Source organism: Hermetia illucens, chromosome 6 (genome assembly GCF_905115235.1).
Source record: "Hermetia illucens chromosome 6, iHerIll2.2.curated.20191125, whole genome shotgun sequence".
Lineage (NCBI taxonomy): Eukaryota > Metazoa > Arthropoda > Insecta > Diptera > Stratiomyidae > Hermetia > Hermetia illucens.
In genome coordinates this window covers 77,467,266-77,490,529 of record NC_051854.1, presented here as the reverse complement: position 1 = coordinate 77,490,529, position 23,264 = coordinate 77,467,266, and the positions used below count along the sequence as shown (strand labels likewise).

The following is a 23,264-nucleotide window of genomic DNA, read 5'->3' as shown; positions in this document are numbered from 1 at the left end:
GATCATCTGTTTCTGATTATTGCAACTAACTCCCCCGCACATGATGCCTTTGTACAGATTCCAACAAGGAATGCAGATGGCTTTGGACCTAGGCCTACTCGACGGCCCTTGCCAAAGCTGAAACGGAATGGTTTATTAGGAAATGCGACGCACATGCGGTCTCCAACTTTTCTTCAGAAAAATATCTGCAAAGGCGTGAACAACGAGCTGAGAGGACTACTGGATTTCATTTCCTTCTTGCATGAGGGTTTCCCTTCCTTCTCCGCAGCTTCGGCGATGCGAGTTATAGGGTAAGCCGAGCCTAGCGGCATGGTCCCCTATGGGCCAGTGCCCCGTGTAGACCGCCGTAATCTTGAATGCATTTGCACGCGTCTGGCACAGGAGCTCTCGTGATCGGGCTATGTTATAAGCGGGCCAAATTCTCCTTGATTTGGCACAGCTTGTAAGCCTTCGCCATCTCAGGCCCGCGGCTGCTAAGTAGTGCGAGTAGACTCGGCCCCCGACAGCCGCCAGCGGAACAGCGACTGTATTCCCTGAGGGACTGCCAAGAGCAGAGCCTTGCCTGGCCAATCCGTTAACCCGCTCATTCCCCTCTATATTCCTATGCCCGGGAACCCAGAGGAGAGTGATCTTGAGCGTGCCGCCCAGATGGTTGAGCGCGTCTCTGCACTGCCCCACCAACCGGGAAGATGTCGTCGTTGAGTACAAGGCCTTGATGGCCGCTTGGCTGTCGGTCAGAATGGCTATGTTACGCTTGGGGCTCGAATCACGCTCCAGCCATCGACAGAGTTCCAAAATCGCCAGTACTTCCGCCTGGAATACACTGGTGAAACCTGGGAGACCATACGACTTGGATACACCATGTGTATTCGAGAAAACCCCCGTGCCGACTCCATAGGCCATCTTTGATCCGTCCGTAAAGAATTCCGTGTCATAGTCTTGCAACACGCCGCCGGTCTTCCACTTTGCGCTGGTTGGAAGGTCCACAGTAAAGTTTCTCGTGAAGTTCAGCTTGGGTGTGACATAGTCCGTGGGGGATGCCCAGATTTCTCGAGGTATTTCATCTAGGATGTTGCTGTGGCTCTCAGTTCTATGTTCAACCTCCAATTTAGCTTAGGATCCAGGATTACACCCAGATACTTTACATTAGAGGAAAGAACCAATTTTTGTTCATTCAGCCGTGGTAGATGGAATTCAGGTATCCTTGTCTTGGTGGTGAATAGCATCAGTTGCGTTTTGGTTGGGTTTATGCTGAGTCCGCATCTTGCGGCCCACAGGCACACCTTTCGCAACGCTCCTTCCATGATGTCGCTCATAATGGACAGAAACATCCCTGATACTAATATCACCAAGTCGTCGGCATACGCCACCACCTTCACACCGCTGCTGTCCAATGTATGTAAAATTTTGTCAATTACTATTAACCAGAGCACCGGTGAGATAGCACCACCCTGGGGCGTGCCTCTGTTCACAGCTCTGGTCAAGTGGTTGCCTCCCAAATCGGACTGGATTATCCTGGTACTCAGCATGGATATAATCCAATGCGCGAGATACCCCTCCAATCCAATACTGGTCAAGGCTTCCTTGATGGCGTGGGTACTGACGTTGTTGAAAGCTCCCTCTATATCCAAGAAGGCAGCAAGGGTATACTGCTTGTACTGCACCGTTCAACCGTGCTAATTACCTCGTGGAGGGCGGTTTCTGTGGATTTTCCTTTGAGGTAGGCATGCTGGGACTTAGAGAAAGGCGTTCTCTCCATAATCGTCCTTAAGTGAATGTCCAGGACGCGTTCTAGGGTCTTCAGCACGAAAGAGGTCAGGCTGATTGGCCGAAAGTCCTTCGCGGACTCATGACCTCGCCTGCCCGCTTTCGGTATGAAAACCACCCGTGCGCGCCTCCAGGACTGCGGTACGTATCCCAAAGTGATGCAGCTCCGGTAAATCTCAACAAGCCACGGCACAACCATTTCCTGCTGCTTCTGTAGCATGATTGGCATTATGCCATCTGGGCCTGGAGATTTGTATGCGGAGAAGCTGTTTATAGCCCAGCCGATCCTATCCCCAGTAATTATTGATTTGATAGTCTCGCACAGCTGGGGTTGCCGCAAACCCTCCAAGCGAGGTTCTGACTCACAGTCCTCCTCGCTGGAGGTAAAGTGCGATTGCACCAGCAGCTCCAAGGTTTCGCTAGAAGATTCCGTCCAGGAGCCTTCCGACTTTTTAAGGAAGGATGGACTCTTATGTTCCTTGGACAGAATCTTATTGAGCCTCGCGGATTCACTAGTGCTTTCAATGTTCTGACAATAGTCTAACCAAGTCCGCCTCTTGGCGGTCCTGATGGCCGACTTGTACTTCTTTAGGCAGTCCTTGTATGGCTGCCAGTATTTTTGCCTGTAGCAGATGTTGAAGATTTCTCTGGTCAGCTTCCTGAGACTAGAGAGATCTTCGTTCCACCACGGTGGCAGGGTCTTTTTGCTGTACTTAGCAGGGCACGAGACTTTGAAGGCGGTATTAAAAGCCTTCTCCAGAGCCCCGACCTTTGACTCCAGTTCGTCTGTCGTGCCAATCCTACCAATTTGCGCACCCGAGAGTTTGTTCTTAATTATCTGACCAAACTTTCTCCAGTCGATCCTCCTGGGGTCTCTAAAAGACTTGGAGACCTCTGCGGCGAGATCTAGACTGAAGAGTATCCAACTGTGGTCAGAGAAGGATCTCTGGTCAGACACTCTCCAGTCCTCCACCCTAAGAATCCCGTTGTTGGTTATTAGGGTGATATCAAGGACCTCCTCCCAACCGTCACAGTTCTCCGAGCAGGGGAAATGAAAGGTTGGTGTACTGCCCCTGTTACACACCGATAGATTTGAAGTAATAATAAAATCAAAGAATGACTCACCTCTTTCGTTGATTTCCGAGCTGCCCCAAAGCGTATGCCTTGCATTTGCGTCGCAGCCTATCAGCAGGTTGGCTTTCTTTACTGTTATGGTGTTCGTCAGATGGTGTAGTTCTTCTGGCGGAGCTGATCGGTCGTGAGCCATGTACGCCGAGGAAATATACACGTTCTCTGCCCCCATCTGCTCCAGCTTGACCACAACTAGGTCACTGGAACTCAGGTCCGGGCACAGCAAAGCGTGCAGACTCTTCCTCGCAAGAATACATGCTCTAGGTTTAGCCTGATCAGCGTCTCCTATGCTGTGGAATAAATTAAAATATTTGCTTTGGAGCCCTTTGATGGTTCGGTCGCTTCCGACCCAGGGCTCCTGTATTAATGCGATGTCGATGTCTTCCTCTAAGAGGAAGACGAGCAGATTAGCCGAGGCGCACTCGAGTGCTGCAGATTTATCTGCGTTACCCTCAGCATGATCTGCTTGCGTGGGGGGTTTTTCAGTCCCCGTCGGACCGTCGATCGTCATCTCCTCCAACAGCTCGTTGGCGGCGTCGATTGGGTCAAGGTCGTCGTCCGGTTTTGCAGAGCGGAACACTTTTACTTTGGCATTCCTGACTCCGAACCACACTTTATAATCAGCCTTTTTCCCCATAATTTATTGTAGAGCCATGCCCTCTAGCATCATTCAGTAGCTATGAAAGGGAATTCAGTGGTATACAAAACTAAAGATGCTTCTCCGTATGCGAATGGGTTTTGAGGTGTTGATACCTTCAAATGAGTCGCACCAACGATTAGTAATTATTGGTGTTTTCGTCTCCTTATTTCCTTAATTTTTGACTGATATGGACAATAAAGTCCGTTGCCGGTGTATTATCCTCGTCGCTGGTATCTCCGATTACCCTGTCTTCGTTGCGATGAGCCAAACCCTCTTTCTTTGCTGCCCTGCGGCTCCTTCCTATGTCGCTGTTGACATCGATGCTTTCGCCACTGCCGACGTTGATCCCTTCGCCACTGTTGTTGTCAATTTGACTGCTCCGATCATTGCAGTGTGCGCTGATAAGCTCGTCGTCAATTTCTACACTTGCTCCATTAGAGCTTGGTTTTGCCTCGGGAGGACGTCGAATTAGCTTCAGATGAATCGTATCGCTCCTTTCAACCCGAGGCCTTTCATGTTCGGCTTTAAATGTGCGACCGGAGCCGGTTTTCCTCTTCGCTGCTCGAGCGCATATTATGGTTTAATATGGACCGCGCTCTTTAAACTTCAATTGGATTCTGTCTGCGGTTTTCCCTCTTTCTCAGAATAATGTTTCAGACATAGCAGAAACTCTTTTTGGTTGCTACATTGTCTGTATTTTGACTCAGTAGTTAAACAGAGAATATTGTGTTGAACATCGATAGATATATTTCAGTTAAAATGCATTCTGTTCGGTAACATTGTAATAGATTTCTCAACATTAACAAGAATTATTTGATATGATTTTTTAAAACGAGACGTTGGATCTATGACGATGGACTTTTAAAAAATTGAGACGGAACAATGAAGCACAATGAGTTTATTTCTTGACTTTGAATATGAGAGCAATCGATGCTTTTATGAAAAAACCGAAAAAGGTCGTATTTTTACGAGATATTAGCGTTAAATGTTATGAAATCAGTAATTTCGAGATAAATATTATGACTAAAAAATTCGCTATTCATAGCTGGACATTCCCAATGAAAATTAAATCTACACCATATGCAAAAATTGATTTATGATGCTAAATCTAACTACACAAATAGTAGGATATTCCTTAAAAACTGCAGTTTTATATTAAGCTAAAGATCCGCAATTGAATATTCTTCCATCCAAACGTTAATTTAGAATAAATATGTGTTCTTCTAAGCTACCGGTCAATGGCTCTCTTCCTATAGCTGAATTAAATGCACTTAACGTTTCCTCTCTTGTAACATTACAATATGTAAGCATCTCTAAAGACTGAACTTCCTAATTATATACCCTAAACCTTCTACTTAGGCAGTATAAGTCCCCGTAACATGTCGAAGCTGTTGCCATCTGGTTGTACAGATTCCATTCGCCCATTAGCAAGTTGCACCTTCAAAAATCCGTAGTCATCGATTTCGGAAATTTTACCCTGTCTTTTGTCACCTGAAGCGTCCATAATTGTGATATCTTGATTGCTGCGAAAGATTGAAAAATGCATTATTGATTACGTTTAGTATTTTTCCATTTGATTTCCATCCACCTTACCTATGCAGCCAATATCGATAGTACATTCCTTTCAATTGTGATATCCCTTCGTTCTGAACTTTGTCCATTAAATATTCTATTTCCGTGAATATTGAAGCCAATGTTTTTTCATATGTCAGAAGTGGAAGATTCTTGTTGGCGCTACGGTTATAGTCTTTGATCAAATCATTCACGCATGTTGTTGGTTTCGAGTTTGACAAATTAATAGCACATCCGGCATTACAAATTGCCATTTTATCTACTATTTGAGCATTGACTAGAATTCCACCAATTTTCGAAACTCCAGTTGCATAAATATCATTTGGCCACTTCAAGCCTATATCGATATTCTGGAAAGACAAAGAAAGATAATGGGATTAGGACTTCTAGATATACATATAACCCCTTACCGTTAATTCCCTTAAGTCTGAGGTTATTTGCTTCAGAAACCCCAGTGGGAAGTGCCACTGGCGCACAGTACCAGAAAGCAAAAACCTGCATCTACGCATTGCTAACCACACACTCAAGCCGAAATAAAATATTAAATACCTGGGAATCTCCCTCAACAACAAACTCAAATCCAACCCTCACGTCAGATCTGCTATCGCCAAGACCTCTAAGGTCTCAGCTGCCTTAAAAACCCTCCTCTCATCCCGGGCTCCGTCCCCTGCCACCAAAACCCTTTTATACAAAACCCTCATTCGTCCAATCCTGACCTACGGTTTCCCAGCATGGGCTACTATGTCACCGAACGTAGCAGAAGCCCTCCAACGCTTTGAAAGGACGATACTCAGGAAATGTACGGCCGAATGCAGAAGGCCAAACCTAAAATTTCACCAAAACTCTCTTCTGTACGACCTTTCAGGGGTTTGCCCCATAATTCCGCACATGATCAAGTTGTCGCGCGTCAGACTGAAAGAGTGGCTGTCCCACCCTAACCCGCTGATAAAAAATCTCGCTAAACGCAATGCACTATTACGCGAGCAGAGGTACTACGTGTCAGGGCTGACTCTCCACTCGGACAGTAACTCTCCTCTCAACCATCATGCCTCTCCTCCCTCCTTCATCCCCTCCTTTTATCAAAGCTCCTCCCCGGAGTTTCACAAAGGCTAAACGCGTAAGTCCAATGTTCTAGCAGTCAATCCCCGCGCAGATGTAGATCACGTTCTATTATTTTTTCTTTACTTAGTCCAGATTAAGACAATAAACATTAATTAGCCTGTACATAAAGTAATACCTCCAATCATTAATTTCTTCCCTAAATTAAGGTCCCTCCTTCTACCAATTAAGCCCCACAATCCTTTTCATCCCTCCCCCCCGCAATCCCACAGTCCTTTTCATCCCTCCCGCCTTGGGTCACTCTCCTCGCACAGGCCCAAATCGAGTAAAAGATAGCCCTTTCTCAGAATGCTAACACCATTGAGAAAGGGCTGCGCTTTACTCCAATTCCGTTAATCAATCCTGTCCACCGGTGCCTAAAAAACTCCCTTTTTCCCGTTTCCCAGTACGGAGTACTATTTTGTGTTATGTTTGTTTAGTTGTAAGTTATAAATTATTCTTAGGTTTAAGCACATGTTATGTCAAATGAGCACTGACATGCACCATCTTTTTACTTTATAACATGTAACCGGCTAGGCCGGATATCTCCGTAGGTTAGCGTTACACACTTAATTAGTCACGCTTGAGCTTTTAAGTTATTATTCCTTTTGTACCGCACATGTATTTCTCTTCTTTGCTCAATAAATAAATCTGAAATTTGAAGATATACATATAACGTGTAACTCGTGTGGAGTTACCAAATGTTTCGGCAGATGCGTTACTTAGTGCGGATAAGGGAACGCTTACGGATGTGTTATATGTGCATACATCCGGAGATGTGCGTGTATCAGTATGCCGGGTAGGTTGGAATAAAACGCCCACCAGTGGACAAAAATTTACTGTAAGTGGTGTCAAAGGGTAGTATAGGTCTCAGGGCGAAACGTGGATTGGTACCCATGATGGAGCATATAACCTGGGAAACGCCTGCTGAACCAACACCAACAGCTCAACAGCAAACCCTATCTCCACCTCCATGTGGTGATCGCTGGGAATTCTTTCTTCATGAAAAACTGCGCTCCCTGTACAGAAATGAAGCTGCTGAGTAGCTAGCCGATACCCTGTCCCAATATAGAGCTGATGTAACAGCGTTACAAGAGATGCGGTGAACAGGGACCGGTTTCCTAGAGAAAAGTCGCTACACCATGTATTATAGCGGCCATCCAGTAAACCATGTGCCCAGAGTAGGTTTCTTAGTCAGCCAAAAAATTAAACCTGCTGTTATCGGATTTGAAAATATAAGCGAAAGGCTATATGCACTCTGCGTCTCCGAGGCAAGTTTAGAAATACAAGCCTCATAAACGTTCACGCCCTAACAGAGAAGACTGCAGAGTCGAAGAAGGATACCTTCTACGAGGCAGTAGAACGAACCCTCGAAGCCTGTCCCAGATATGATATCAAAATCATACTTGGGGATTTTAACAGCCAAATAGAGACGGAGCCAGTATTCAGGCGATACGTCGGCTCCCATAGCTTACATCAAAATACAAATGATAACGGACTGCGGATTCTTCAATTAACAGTGTCACACGAAATGTTTGTTGGAAGTATCTGGTTTGCATGAAAAGCGGCCAACAAACAAACGTGAGCCTCTCCAGACGGGACCACTTTCAACCAAATTGACCACGTGCTGATCAAACGCCGCCACCTCTCAGCCTTGATGAATGTCAGAACATATAGGGGGCCAATATAGACTCAGATTACTATCTCGTTGGCATGGTGCTCCGAGTTCGAATAACAACACCACCTACAATCATTTCTGATAATCAGATGAGATTTAACACTGAAGCCATCCACAACACAGTCCTCTGCGACATCAATAAGAGGGTAATGGATCCCGCAATAACCGCAGTCAACAGAGATCCTGAAGATGAAGCATCAACAAATGATCTTCACAATCACCTGAAGAACGTTATCATAAATACGGCCACAAACATACTTGATCCCCGCCGCAAAATGACGCGGAACGGCTGGTTTGACCATGAATGTAAACTAGCTACGGAACGGAAGGATTCTGAGTACCGAATAATGTTGCATTCTCAAAGAACGCGGCCACACGCAGAGACTTATCACGAACTCTGGCGAGCGGAGAAGTGACTTCATAGACGGAAAAAGGAAGCCTGGGAGAAACAATAGGTCTGTGAACTCGAAGGGTACAGGGAGCAACCGCACCAAGCACGCAAGTTTTACCAACAAGTAACCAGGATGAAGCCAAACACACCTCGATGCTCATCCTGCCGAGACAAAGAGGGAAATCTGATTTCCAAAAGATTGGGCATATTGGAGCCATGGGTTGAGTACTTTAATGAACTACTGAATAACCAGAACATCGATGAATTGGTTGTCCTGCCAACTGAAGACGACGGATAAATAATGCCACCATCAAGTGTAGAAGAAACAGTCCGTGCAATTCATCGGCTTAAAAATCATAAGACGCCAGGAGCCGATGGAATTACAGCCGAAATGGTTAAATATGGAGGCGACCAATAGTGGTTCATCAACTTGTGCTCAAAATGTGATACAGCGAATCAATGCTTGATGAATGGCAAAGAGGCGCTATCTGTCCCATACATAAAAAGGGAGATACCACAGTGCAGCAATTATAGAGATATCACGTTGCTGAATACCATCTATAAGATATTTTCCGCTATCTTGCTAGGCCGGATAGCCCCATACGCCTAGAACATCATTGGCCCATACCAAAGAGGCTTCACTCCAGGCAAATCAACAACATTTCCCAGGCCAACGTGGTAAAACGGTTCCATGGTGAAACCGAGTACTGCAGAAACTTAGGAAATCAACCAGACGATTTCTAAATCGTGCTTGCAAAAGCAATAAATATAAAGACTGGCTAAACTTGCGGAACTCACAGCGTGAATATAAAAGGCTCGTAAAACGTTCGATACGACACTCTCTTAGAGCATACTGTGAGGAACTGGAAAGTGAAAGGGAGAATTCCAGGCTGGTTGAGGGTCACATTCGTGAGAAGGGCTAAGGTCGCACCCACTAAATGAAAACCAAGATGCTTACCAACGTGGAAAATCTTCATTATTCAAAGATAGAGGATGCAACTTAGAAGGGTAAGTACGCGATGGAGTGTTCGTGGACATTGAAGAGGCTTGTGATTGTGCGCCCTTTCAAAAGCTCTGTGATGCCACCAGAGAGCATTGGTGTTGACGAAACTCTAATAAAGTGGATCTACGCTATGCTAACGCAGAGATTGTTGTGTGCTGAAGTGGGTGTTGATCGCTACTTAACAACGGAAGCGACGAAAGGCTGCCCTCAAGGAGGTGTGCTATCGCCACTTCTGTGGAGTATGCTGATCAACTCAATACTGTGCGAACTGCAAAATCTGCCCATACATGTTGAAGCTTATGTGGATGACGTGGCCGTGCTGGCCGGAAAAAGAAGTTAACGATAGGCTTGTAATCTAAGGTAATGGCCAACTTAAAGAGGCGAAAGGAAGGTCTTCGTCAATCCGTTCAACCAAAGTAAAGTCGATGAGCTTGATGTTCTCCCCAAAAACCTGTTCTGTGAATTTTTGAGAGCTGCCATTTTCACTTATTCAAATATTATATCACCAGCAACCGTTAATGATAGCGCATACCAGCTTACGTTTTGATGCCCAAGTCTTATATAGGAGTTTATAGCCAGTATGTATGTGGACAATTCAGGCATTATTCTAAGCTACTAAGGGATAGAGGAAAATAGTGTTGTTCAAAGCACGAGTTGGCGCAGTGCATTAATTGATTAAATACCTCAATTTTAGGAGTTTTATATAACGCTGCTGTTGATGAATTGATAATTAGTTCTGATTCTAACGTGAAAGTAATAAGTTGGGAAAACGGAAGCTGAGTGCTTCGAGTGTCAAAGATTTTGTGAATTGTTATGTGAGTTAGAGTTAAAAATTTAATTGTGTACTATTTCAAAACCATTTTGCACAACTAGTTGGCACAGAACTATATTAGTTTTCACAGTTAGTAAGCAATTAGTAGTGTTTTGGACAGCGTGATTTCTCAGAAGTTTATTTAAATAATACAGAATGAAATAACAATAGAAAAATGTATCCTATTGTTAGACGCAGACTTGTATTTAAGGTACTAGTCTAGATTGGGAGGCAAAAAAAAGTCAAATTTTACGAATTTTCTTTCCGCTCTTTTTTTAAATATGACCATGTAATTTTTTTTCAAATTAATCTATCGTTCGAGAGTACAAAAAAAAATATTTTTTTTTTTTAATTTCTTATTATTTAACTATTTTATAGAGGATGCCAAAGTTGACACTTCGAAAAGTACCACATCAGTATGGGCGACAGTTAAATTTCAAAATTGGCAAGTCTGCAAGAAAAAAATCAAAACGGGGACTAAAGTAAGTTTCCTCACCTGATAGTTCACCGCCGTTTATAAAACATTGTTGACAAAAAGAAAATGGCGGACTTTGTAAAAAAGTTTGGAAACCCGACCTTTTTTTGCACCTTCAAATTTTTTGTATCTCCTTTCTGTGTATAATTGTGTGTGTATGTGGTCATGGAGAATAAAATTTATTTAAATCGGTTGAATAGATTTTGATTTTAATTTGCGGCCAGTTGAAAAAACGTTATTTCGAGAAAAAGGAGTTTAAAGTGTTTTACATTTTATTTGTTCATTACATTGGAATACAGTTTTATCACTTACAACCGATTAATCTGCTATCCCTGAATAGAAGAAATTCTTATGTTAGAACGAAGGGATACACAATCGAGGCCATAAGGTTAAAAGAGTAGCTGTGAAGGTCGAAAACGCGCTCACGGTTAAAACTGTTTTACACTATTTTACAGTTCGAATTTTCCCAAAGCATCTTAGGATGTATTTTTAAAGGACTGACTTGTTGAAAAGCGCAAAAAAAACAAACTCACGATTTTTCGAAATTTATAATGTAGACTACTGCCTTAATCTTGAATTTGCCCTTTTTTAACTTATTTGTTTTTTATTCAACTTTTCCTGCATTTTTTACCAAATGGTGAACCCGAAGAAGAAAATATAAATCCAGTTTTGCTTACAACACGTGTAGTTACGGTAGAAACTATAACTAACGAGGTAAATTGAAAAATAAAATTCTGCAGGGCTTAAAAAAATTGAATTTCAAAATTGCTCTCATTTTTTAACCTAAAACATCGAAAAAATGTACATAATGTTGACGAATCTCGAAAATCCTAGTTCGCGTCATAATAACGAATTAAGCAATCATTAGGAGAAATTTTGAAGTGTGGTTCTGAGATAAACGCTTCCAAGGTTTCAGTTGATGTTTTCGAACATTCGCGATGTAGGACCTTGTTAAGTTTAGTTGCATTTTTCTTAAAGACAAGTCCAGAATAAATTGCTGGGTAATCCCGAAAAGTATCCGAAAAAACGTGGTGTCACAAAACCCTACAAAAGTCATAATACGAGAGAACTAACAGAAATTTGGTAAATTTATATAAAACTAGTCGGAATACCGGAAGCTGGATGCTCCCGGTATAAAGATTTTGTATTCATCTTATGTGAGGAACTTTCTGTGTGTGTTTTTCAATTCATACATAGCTAAGAATACAAAATATTTCTCCATAAATTGCCAAACTCTAAAATATATATGTATGATATAACATATTAAAACACATATACAACAAAAAATGAACTTCACAGTTTAAGTATAGCAAACTTAAAACGAAAGTAAATTTATATAGAAAATTTGAATTGAAACAAAAGAAGCAGCATTCGTGACATAAGGTCTAGAAAGGAGCGATAAAAATAATAGCGGTTCAATATTTCGGTCGACAGGATACAAAAACGAAATAATGTTTAGGCATTAACAAAAAAAGTTTGAATATTTGATTTTGAGTCCTTTGACCTTAATGAGTGCTTCCTAAGGATGCTTCATCATGTCCAAAAGCTTTTGGTACTTTTCAATGGCGATCACCTTCCAGGAAAAGTCTTCTACAGTCCAAAGCTTGCTATTATTTTTTTGTTTTTGATTGATTTCAGGGGACGTGACGGGTTCAAATTTTGATTTTTTTTTTACTTTTTTCAAAGGGTTTATTTTTTGAGAGAAAAGAAATATTTTAATGAAATTTTGCACATATATTATAATTAATTAAGAAAAAAGGATTTATTAAATTTTTCATGCTGCTTTTTATTTGCTACAATTTTTTTAATAAAACGTCAAAAATTGACGCCGTGATTGATTTCAGGTCACTGAAATCAACCTTATAAACGTTTTGAGAAAAATTACAAAATTACAACATTTATTACAATATTGACGGTGGTGACTCTTCAGTACAAAAGCTGGGTCGTATCTGGCAAAAACCGTTTCCATAGTGTTCCCTTCTATATATACAACATGCTAACAAAATGAGAATGTGAAATTGAACCCGTCACGTCTCTTTAAGGCCTAGATTTTTCGGCTGTATATGCTATGAAAGAACCAAGATTTTGGAAAGTTAAGCTAGTTCTAAAAAGTACTAATTGAGACCTTTCATTTGATACCCTATATGACCATATTGAAATCTTACACGCTTCTTTTATAAGTGTGACAACGTTCCTTCCCCCTTAAAACTCAAAATAAAATCATCCCATTTGCATGTAAAGAGACTCACAGACCGTACGTTTTCGCCAACTTCTCTTCCAGCCGTCAGCCGTTTCGGAGTAAATTGGGTCTGACAGACAGACATTGAATCGAAACTAATAAGGTTTTGTTGAACAAACGGTAATTTTTTAAATCTTTACCAATTCTTATCAGTTTGTGTTTTGATTGCATTTCTTGAGTCTGCAGATTCACCTTTCAAAACATTCCTTGTCTTTTTAAAACCTCTGAATTTTGACTTTGACTGCATTTATAATCTTCTCATTAGAACTAAAGACTTTTCCTCTCGATATTTTTTATTTTTGGACATAACCAGAAATCACACGGTGCCAGATCAATTGAGTATGGACCTGAACGAATTTCTTCGATGCCTGAGGCCACAATAAAATCATTAATTTTTTCAGTAGAAAGTAGAGCTGGATTCCTTTTTGGGACTGCCTGCAAGCAAATTTGTTTAGCACGTTTCTGGGTATCACTTTACTGTTACTGTTTGACCAGCTTGCAGAGGAATAAAGGTGGCAACATTGACCTTGGTGAATCAAATTGCCATCATCATTTTTGTTGTCGTGCTTTGTGGGACAAATTGGCTCGTTCTGGGCTCGGATCGCACTTATAGAGCCAAACCTCTTCACCTTTAACGATTTTGTTGAAGATACTTGACTGGCCGCTCAAGCTCAGTACATTAGCAACCATTTCGTGAGTCAATCTAGGATTTTCGTCTATTTTAGTTTTTACTAGGACCACATTGCTATCATCGGTACAAGATTTTGAAAGACCTGGAATCTTCCGAACCATTTGATATATTAAAATTTTCAATCAAGGTGGATTCGTTCCATACGCATTTTGTCATTCATTAAAAATGTACGTTGACCTCAGCTGACAACCGTAGAGAATAACGCGTCAAATTTTCTGGTGTCACCAAATGTGGTTTTTCTGAAATTTCACATAAAATATCGCCTAAATTTCCCTAACAAAAAAACGAATATGTTAATTTACTTCTGTTAACCTGTATAATTTATATGTTCTGTTTTATGTTTTCTTTTTAGTTACTTGTTTCAATTTTTGCCTGACATACCTTCACAAAAAAAGAATCTCAAAAAAAAAAACTACTGTGGATTTCCACTTGAAATTTTGAGGGATGGTTTTCGCGACTATATCCTATATGCATTGGATAAAAGTTTGATACCCGCTTTTGCATGTATGGGGGTCCCCCCTTAAAGTAGAGAAAAACTACTGTGGGTTTCTGCATGGGCGGAGGTTCATAATTTTAACATTTCCACCAAATATTTATTGATATAATCGTTTCTGATAAAACTACGTGTGACAAAAAAACAGGCCAAGAACCAATTTTAAGAGGACCCTTTGGTATTTTTTAACAATTTTTTTTCGTAGAGACTTATTTACGCATTCAATCATTCTCACGCAACAATGGATACCCGTTTAAACATCCAAAAACTAAATTCTAAGTTCTTCGGTGCCGAGATGGTGGTAATGTGGCGCAGCACGGTTAGCAACATTCGAAATTTTTTATTTATTTCGAATGTTGTTAATTCGACTGACAGAAATTAGCTCTGTAGAAGAACGACTTCCATGATAGGAAAGCGTTCGTCCAAGATGTCAACGAGCGTGTTTGGGTGAACGTGGAGCGTGGCTGCCCACAGGGATCTATCGCAGGTCCAGTACGGACCTTCGTATGAAGGCTGCAGCATTCGTCCTGCCCAGGACGTGCGTATAGGAGTCCAGTTCTTTGGGAGCGCAGGCAGGTGCGAATGTGTGTCGGGTGGGAGGTGTGGGTTTAAGGTGGTGGAGGTTGTCTCTCAGCAGATGCAGCAATCCAGAGTCTGTGAGACCCGATCTCTTGTCGAAGACCGGGTCACTTGGGAGCCTCGGGTTCTCCCCGTATACCAGTTCCGAGGGGCTGGCAGTAAATTCCTCTCGGCGGGTTGTTCGGAGGCCAAGTAGGACGAGAGGCAAAACTTGAGTCCAGGACGGATCGTCGCGGGCCATAATGGCGGATTTCAGCATCCGGTGCCAACGATCTAGTATACCATTGGATTGCGGGTGGTATGCATTAGTCCGCTGGTGTTTGAATCCCAGGAAAAAAGGGTGGACTCAAATTGGAATTGTGATGATAATCACTGCAGGGGCACCAAAGCGAGGGATCCACTCTCGACAGAGGGCTTCGGCACAAGATTAGGCCGTAATGTCATTCAGAGGTATTGCTTCAGGCCACCGCATAAACCTGTCGATGATTGTGAGGCAATACTTGAAAGAAACTCCATCCAATTCAACCAAGAGCGGACGACGTAGGCAGCCTTTCAACATCACCGCGACGGTTTTATCCGACAGTGACTTTTGGAGCCCACGCGTTCACGATACACATGTACCCCGTAACCCGTTGCTCAAGCTCAAATCGACTGTTCTCTTCAACAAAAATGAAATCTACAAAGATTCCAAGGAAGTACTTGCTATGATAACGGACAACAAACTTTTTCACATACATTAAGACTTCGTCGGTGGATCTGCCATAATGGAAGCCATACTGTCTGTCAGATATCAGATGGGATGTTTTCACCCCCAGTCGCAGTCCCATGGCTTTGCACATCTCATCTCCAGTGTCTGTTTGAATGTTGCTAACCCTGCTGCGTCACAGTAATATGGCTGCCTTAAAAAAGTCCCCCCCGCCCCCTCCAAACTTACCATAAGTACACAATATTTCTGATAACAATCAACTAAAAATGTTTGTTACACGAGCAATATGTGTTTGAATCTGTAATTTTGCACATGCTGTATATACTATAAAAAAAAATCAGATATTTGAAAAAAGATACCAGACGGTTTCGTTTTCCACAAAACGTTAAAAAGGAAATAGGTAAATGTAATATATGTCAACTATTTCCGTGAATTACACAAACACATACACATCATTAATCTATGACTTGTGATGTAGCAAATTTATAACTTTGATCTACTGAAATTTTCCAGTATTGTGCACCAGCCAAAAAATGAAGCTTGCTGCTATCGGGTTTGAATACATAAGAGAACGATTATGCACTCGGCGCTTACTAGGCAGATTTCGAAGCAAAAGCCTCATTAGCGTTCACGATCCTTCAGAGGAGACTGCCGAGTCGGAGGAAACCGTTTATGAGGCACTGGAACGAACGAACGAACCCCCGAAAGCTGGTCCCAGGTATGATATGGTTTGGTATATTATCAAAATTATACTTTTAAATTTTAACAGCCAAGTCGTATACAGGCAATGCGACGGCTCTCATAGTTTGTATAAAAACATCAACTACCGCGGACTGCGTATTATTCAACCAGTAGTGTCACACGAAATGGTTGTTGGAAGTACCTAGTTTGCGCGATTTAGTCCGCAAACAAACAATTAAATTGTGCGCATCGACAAATGATTTTGACAACAACCTAGGATGTTAGCATTGGGACGGCAAAAAACATACTTGGCCCCAGTCACCAAAAACCATCGGAAAGACCGGTGCAACGATGAATGTGAGTTAGCAAAGGAACAGACGAATTCTGCATACCGGGCAATGTAACACTCTCAAAGAACGTAGGCACGCGCAGAGATCTACTACGAAAAAAAGGAAGCCTAGAAAAAACCAGCAGGTTTGTGAACTGAAAAAGTACAGGGAGCAACCATACAAGGCGCGGAAGTTACTGAGCCATTGATGCTCATTCTGACGAGACAAAGAGGGAAATCTGGTTTCCGACATATATGAGAGCATATATGAGAGATGGATTGAATATTTTGATGAACTGCGCAAGAACCAGAATATGGGCTAGTTGGAGGTCCCACCAAATGAAAATGATTGCTGACCATGGAAGATATGTCCGTGCAATTCATTGACTTAAAAACCATGACTCGCCAGGAGGCGATGGAATTAGAACCGAACTATCTAAATATGGAGGCGACCAACTACGCAAAGCGGTTCAACAACAGATAAGGTTTGGAAGACCGAATCAATGGTTGATGACTGGCAACGGAACATTATCTGTCCAATGCATAATACGTGGGAAATGCACCGCAGCAATTGTAAAGATATCACCTTGCTGAGTACCATCTCTAAGATATTCTCCGCTATCTAACTAGACCGAATAGCCCCATATGCCTAGAATATAATTGGATCATATCAAAGGGAATGTAGCCATTTCTGGGAAAAATGGGCGTAACAAACATCCAATTTTACTAAGGCTTCACTTTATATAAATCCTTAAAAAAGAAGACACCGTTAAAATGGAGTCGTTAAATTTCGTAAAGTTTAAAGTTTAAAATATTAAATTGTTTAGGAATTTATCAACGCGACGGATTTGCCGTGGAAAAGTGCGTGTGTTCTGGCCAGTGTTGCGTACGATGATTTTCTATGAATACGAATACGAGAATGAGTGAATATTTTCGTATTTACGCACGCAAATGCGAATTCGACTGTATTTTTATGTTCGAAAGTGAATACAAACGTATTCGTATTTACGAGTGTGAATACGCATTCTGTTGGATTAATATTTCCAAGTGCGAATACGATTTTTTTTTGTACCGAAATACTGTGGTTCGCCTGGATAGCGAAGATTAGCGCCTTAAGGATCTGATTGTGTTGTACGTATGTATGGAGGATTCGGACTTAATATCAAATAAAACAATTAAAAAGCGTTGCAAGTATAGACAAAAAAGCATGTACATATAAACTAGAAATATATTTCCAAGTCTGGAGAATTGTTTTGTGAAGAGAAAGCATTTGAAAGCAAAGACAGTCTAACCCTAACCCGTTTCTGGAGCTCTGCTTCACGATTGGTTTGGTCGCCTTAAGAGCCTAAATCGTAACATCGGTCTTTCATACCACCTCCACAAAAAAAATAAAAAAGTAAAACGACGTTAAATGGCAGCTCCAGTGGTGGCTAATTGACATTGCCGAGACGGCTGATAGCACGATTATCGAATTTAGCGCGCAAAAGATCGGTTGTAGCATGACGCACCATCCTGCTGAAACTAAAAATCATCCATGTCTAAGATTTCCGGCCACGAAAAAATAATTCATCATGTTTCTGTAACGCTTGCCTTTGACCGAAATGGCGTCTCCAACAGCATTTTCAAAAAAACAAGTTGAAATGCCGGAAGCCGGACGCTTTGGGTATAAAGGTTTTGTGTTCATCTTATGTAAGGAACTTTCCATGCACTTTGTTCTTTTCATACATAGCTATTAAATCAAAATATCCCTTCATATATTACCAAACTTTCAGGTGTATTGAAACGTAAATATTATTTTTGTTTAGGAATTGAGGGGTCCTAAGTCCGTATCCACTTGATGTCGGACCGGACCAAATGGTAAGCAACTTGCTCCCACTCTTTATCGTCCACGGACTCCTCTTTTTGGGTTTAACACCTAAAGTTCAAAAATTAAAAGAGGAACGAAGATGGCTACGGTTTCGTACTAGGACAGAGGCAACTCATCAGACGGTGCCTCACCTCCCCGCTGCTCCCAGGGCCCCGTATCCGTACCAGGGCAGAGGCAACACATCAGACGCAGCCTCACCTCTTCGCTGCTCCCAGGGCGGAGGTGAGGTGTTGTACCACAAATAAGGACAAATTAAAGCACTTCCACCACCATTTCTCTCTGCATTGTGCAGATATCATCCCCCTGCTTTTGGTTGAATGACTTCCAATGACTTTCATGAATTGTCACATTTGCAGCTCGCCTGGGTAATTGCAAAAGCTGTGCTGTTGCTTCACTTATGAAAGAACGTTGTGATCCTTGACCAATCAACGCTCGTAATAACGTAAATACACCTTGACAGTTTTTGACCCAAACTTTCGCTGTAGCCAATAGCACTACAGGAACTTGAATACCACTGTTAACAGCATTTAAGGAAGAGACTTGCTGACATGGAGATGAATCCTTGCTTGATGACTTTTGATGTAACATTGAATGATGATTTCTTCCATACAGCTTGCACTTGCTTCGACCTTCGTTTAAACAATTAAAGCACAATCGTAATGATGTTATTATTTCGCGTCATTTAATTATACCAGACTTGGACAATGGGTTACACCAATGAATTTTGTGCTCCCCTTTACACACTTGATATAACACTTCTTTAACTTGCGCTGAATGAGCTCCTATTGTCACAGTTTTGCGTTGTGTAATATGTACTGCTTCCAATACTGTAAATTGTTGCTGTAGAAATTTTGTAAACTGATCCAAAATTGGCAGTTCCATTGAGGATCCAATCGATTTCTGCTCTTCGGAATTACTGTCCACATCCAGTTTATGTTGTATGACATAGACCAATATCAAGTCAACTGCATTTGCTCTCAATGAACTGGTATTGGAACGAAATTGATTGATAGTGTCCAGCACACGTTTGATACATGCCGTACTCGCTGTTGAGCATGTAAGCAAATTCCATATGTTCTTCATGCAGGCATTTCCGACTGCTCTTTTGTTCTCATATCTTCTTTTTCTTCAGCTTTTGTTCCGTTCACAAGTGGGGTCGGCTCGTCGTGATCGGTTTCGCCATTTAGTTCTCTCAAATGCCTGAGCTGGATGCAATCTCGAGGCTTTTAAATCCCCATTCAGCGTATTAAGTCACCGTTGTTTCGGCCTGCCTTTTGGTCGTTTACCATCGGCTTCGATGTTCAGACCAATCTTGGCAAGGGAATTCTCGTTAGCACGAATTACGTGACCATACCATTGAAGATGCCTCTCTCGCAACTTTTCCACGATCGGTGCAGCCCCATAACGATCACGGATATCCTCATTTCGGATGTGATCAAAACGTGTGACGCCACTAGTCCAACGTAACATCTTGGTCTCCATTACCGCAAGACGCCGTTCATTGCATTTTATAGTCGGCCAACACTCAGAACCATAGAGACATTGCGGTAAATTTTAGATTTGAGACGATCGTTGATACGTCGATCACAAAGCACACCAGTTGTAGAACACCATTTCAACCAGATTGCGTTAATGCGTGAAGCAATTTCATAACGTAGTTCTCCATTGGCTGCTAGCGTTGATCCGAGGTATTTAAATTGCTCAGTTCTAGGTAGATCAATGCCGCTGATAGTGATTGTGCCGGTTTCATGGGAATCGGTCGTCAAAAATTCAGTTTTGTTTAAATTCAATCTGAAACTGGGTTGCATGAGGCGATCATTCCATTTTTGGACAAGTTGCTCGAGATCATTTTTGCAATTAGATGCTAGGAACACATCATCTACATAAAGCAGTGTGTAGGGCGCTAGACGTTGGGTGTCCCGTGTGACGGTGTCCATAACAAGAACAAAGAGGAGTGGTGAGAGGGCGCTTCCTTGATGATCACCAACAGAGACACGAAGCGGTTTTGATACACCCGCAATACTTCGAACTTTACTTTTCGGATCGTGGTAGAGCAATTGCACCCAGCGGACGAGTTCTTCTGGTACTTAGTGTTGTCTTACAGCATACCATACCACACGAACTAGCACACCGTCAAATGCTTTCTCTAGAGTCAGAAATGCAATATAAAGACGGCGATGCTTCTCACGGTGATTCTCGACGAGTAATCGCGCAGCGTGTATTGCGTCAGTAGTTTTGGAGTTTTTGACAAATCCGGCTTCACTCACGGTTATTTCAACGATTTCGCGAACACGGTTGTCAAGAATGCGTTCAAAAATCTTTATGAAAATAACTGGATTGGACGCGCTCCGAATCCCTTTCCCCCTGGCACCTGTGACCGTCTGCCTTTTCACCCACATGACCATTAAGGTCACCGGAAATGATGATATAGCCGTCAGGAGGCACGTGACAAGTCTTTTCATCGAGAAGTTGCCAGTAGGCATCTTTCTCGGCGTCAGGTTGACCTTTCTGTGGTGCGTACGCGGTGAGTGCGATCAGCTGATATAATGGTGAGCTTCATCAGCCTTGATCACGGAAACCCTCTAAGATGGCAATGTCAACACCATATTGAGTGTGTGGGCTACCAAAATAGAGAAGTTTATAGTCATTTTCGCCGCCTTCGCGTTCAATGTCGCAGTTTTTGGCACCAGACCATCGGGTTTCTTGCAGAGCGCAAATATCAGTCCGCCTTTTACGAAGGGCTCTTGCGAGTTCCTTGGTCTTTCCAGTTAGGATGCCAACATTTAGCGTGCAGACATGTATTTGTTTTGTTCGAACTAATTTGCTTACGTCCTGACGCCATCCATGCGTCAAGAACCCTTGTCCATTTCTCGACAGGACCGGGGTCAGTCCTGCCACGTCGACTGAGGTGGACGTCCTAGCATTTCTCCGAGGCTTGTGACTCAATCCGATCATCTTGTTTGTAACGACATTGTATGCATTTTTTTGGTCGGTCTGCCGCGGGACCTGTAACCAAGAGAGATCAGGTAGGATTTAGCGTAGTTGAATAACTCCAACTATACTCCATTTATCTCTTTCCCTGGTCTCAGCATTTTATTTTTGTTTTACTGAGGATAGTACAGAGTATGTTGCCTCAAATCCTCATGGGTTTAGGACCAGCATACTATGTTAATAGCATGGCGGTCTCATATCTAGTCTTCGAAAGGTCCCAAGCTGCCGTATAATTTCCTTCAGTTCAGTTCAGGGACCGACGCACGCATACACTGCATTTTTGGCGCTCCACTGAGCTTTGTACGGTCGTGCACCATGATTTTGGATAAATCATAGAAAGCAATCCAATGCGTAGAATCCAAATTGAATTTCGAGATCTTGATCCTCTCCAGTTTGACTGTGTTTTCATGAATTACCGAATCCTTTTGCCTTGCTTGATTCCTTTTCGCAGATTCTGCTTTCCTCGGAACGTAGTCTGCCAGAAATTTACGGAACAGCACAATACATTCTCTAAACCCATCCTCTACTTCTTCCTACTCCATCATATACTACTCTAATAAAGCCTTGTCCTCTACCATTGCCTCTTTCACGATATTGGAAGTATTGTGGATTGTATCGGGATTCTGAATCCTTCTTAAAGTTCCTGATGTGCCGAAGAACTTCCTCCAGATTATGCTTTTGCTGACTGAAGATGCGCCATTGAATTAGTGATTCGTCACGAAATTATGGAGAAACTTCTACTAATTTCTGTATTGGTTCGACCAGAGTATCCCAGAGTATTCCAAAAAAGATCAACAATTCTCAAATTGTTGATGATAGTCTTTGTTAACAATCCTCAAATTGTTAACGTGCAACAGAATGGTGATTATTACTAATGTACTAACTCTATTAATTATCGTGAGAGTATTTATACAAAATATCCCCAGGTTTAGTAAAAAAATATAGCTTGGCAGAAAATAGAAATTATTATTTTCAAACGATATTTGCAAAGAAAGCATGAACAAAATCATTGACCCATTCAGGGCAGTTGAAGCGGATCTAGCACTGTTAATACGAAAGGCAACATCTAGTTCGATGCCGCCGCCGGTAGAAACCACGCTTCCCAGATATACAAATTGATCAACGCTTTCGATGCTCTCACCATTGATGCAGATAAAAAGAGTGCAATGACCCATCCGACTTAGAACCTTGGTTTTGTTGGTGTTTATCTTCAGTTCAGGTCTACTTGAATCTCCTTCAAAATCCAGAGGGATTTGGCCAAGGTCCATGACCCCGTGAGAGGGCAAATAGATGTCATCAGTGTGTTGTAGATACCAGACCTACATTAATGATGTCGATGGATCTTATGGCATGCACGGCTGATCTCAGGAAAACTATCCACCCAACTCCCGCCGATTTGATCCATCCCCATATTATCACATATGGCGAATGTTTAAAAGCGCTGAAAGCCTTTCCAGTACTGTATCACTTGGCGTTTTTGGGTCCCACTGACAATGTGCCACCCGGGCCAAATAATTTACACTTAGTTTCATCCGAGAAGATGACTCTTTTCCAATTATTGACTGTGGTGGAGTGGATTGTGGTGCTGATACCATAAGGGTGGGTTAGACCTCATTTTTTGCGTGAGCATTGACTTTTTGTTAGTCTTCCGTGACTTTAGGTCCATTTCGTTTAAAGCCCTTTACACCGTAAGAACACTGCACTATTTCGATTGGGATCTTACTAACTCACGGGAATGGTTCCCATCCCCCTGGAATAGAGCTTTCTTCCTTCCAGATTATTTTTCCCCTCATGGCTGCTGCTTTCTACACTTTTTTAATGATTTTATTTACAACGATATGGCTCATTCACACAATACGAGATATTTGTCTTTTACTCGTATTATTTTTAAAAAGTGCCGCACTTTTTTCAAGAGAGACATTTTTAAATGAACCTGCCACTTTTGGTGTTGTCACCATTCGCACAGAAAATTTATAATTTTAAACCGCCAAAGCATTCATATGTATTCATATAATATATAAGTATGAAAATTGAATACCGCTGGTAGTAATGTACATATATATGTTACATATATCCACCTGGATGGGACACATATGTCTGTGTCAAGTAATCAATACTAATAT

General features: G+C 42.0%; 1 protein-coding gene across 2 annotated transcripts in view; it reads right to left on the bottom strand.

Annotated features, from left to right (window-relative positions):
* Positions 1-4,262: 4,262 nt before the first annotated feature.
* Positions 4,263-23,264, bottom strand: part of LOC119660409 (biotin--protein ligase) — an 82,003-nt gene continuing 63,001 nt past the window's right edge. Inside the window, exons 12-13 of one of the 2 annotated variants that reach the window (XM_038068946.1) lie at positions 5,132-5,460; positions 4,263-5,061 (exon numbers count right to left, since the gene is read on the bottom strand). In XM_038068946.1, coding sequence (XP_037924874.1) covers positions 4,890-5,061; positions 5,132-5,460 — 501 coding nt within the window. In that variant the 3' untranslated portion in view covers positions 4,263-4,889. The remainder of the gene's footprint in view (positions 5,062-5,131; positions 5,461-23,264) is intronic. The other variant, XM_038068947.1, reaches the window with a different exon arrangement.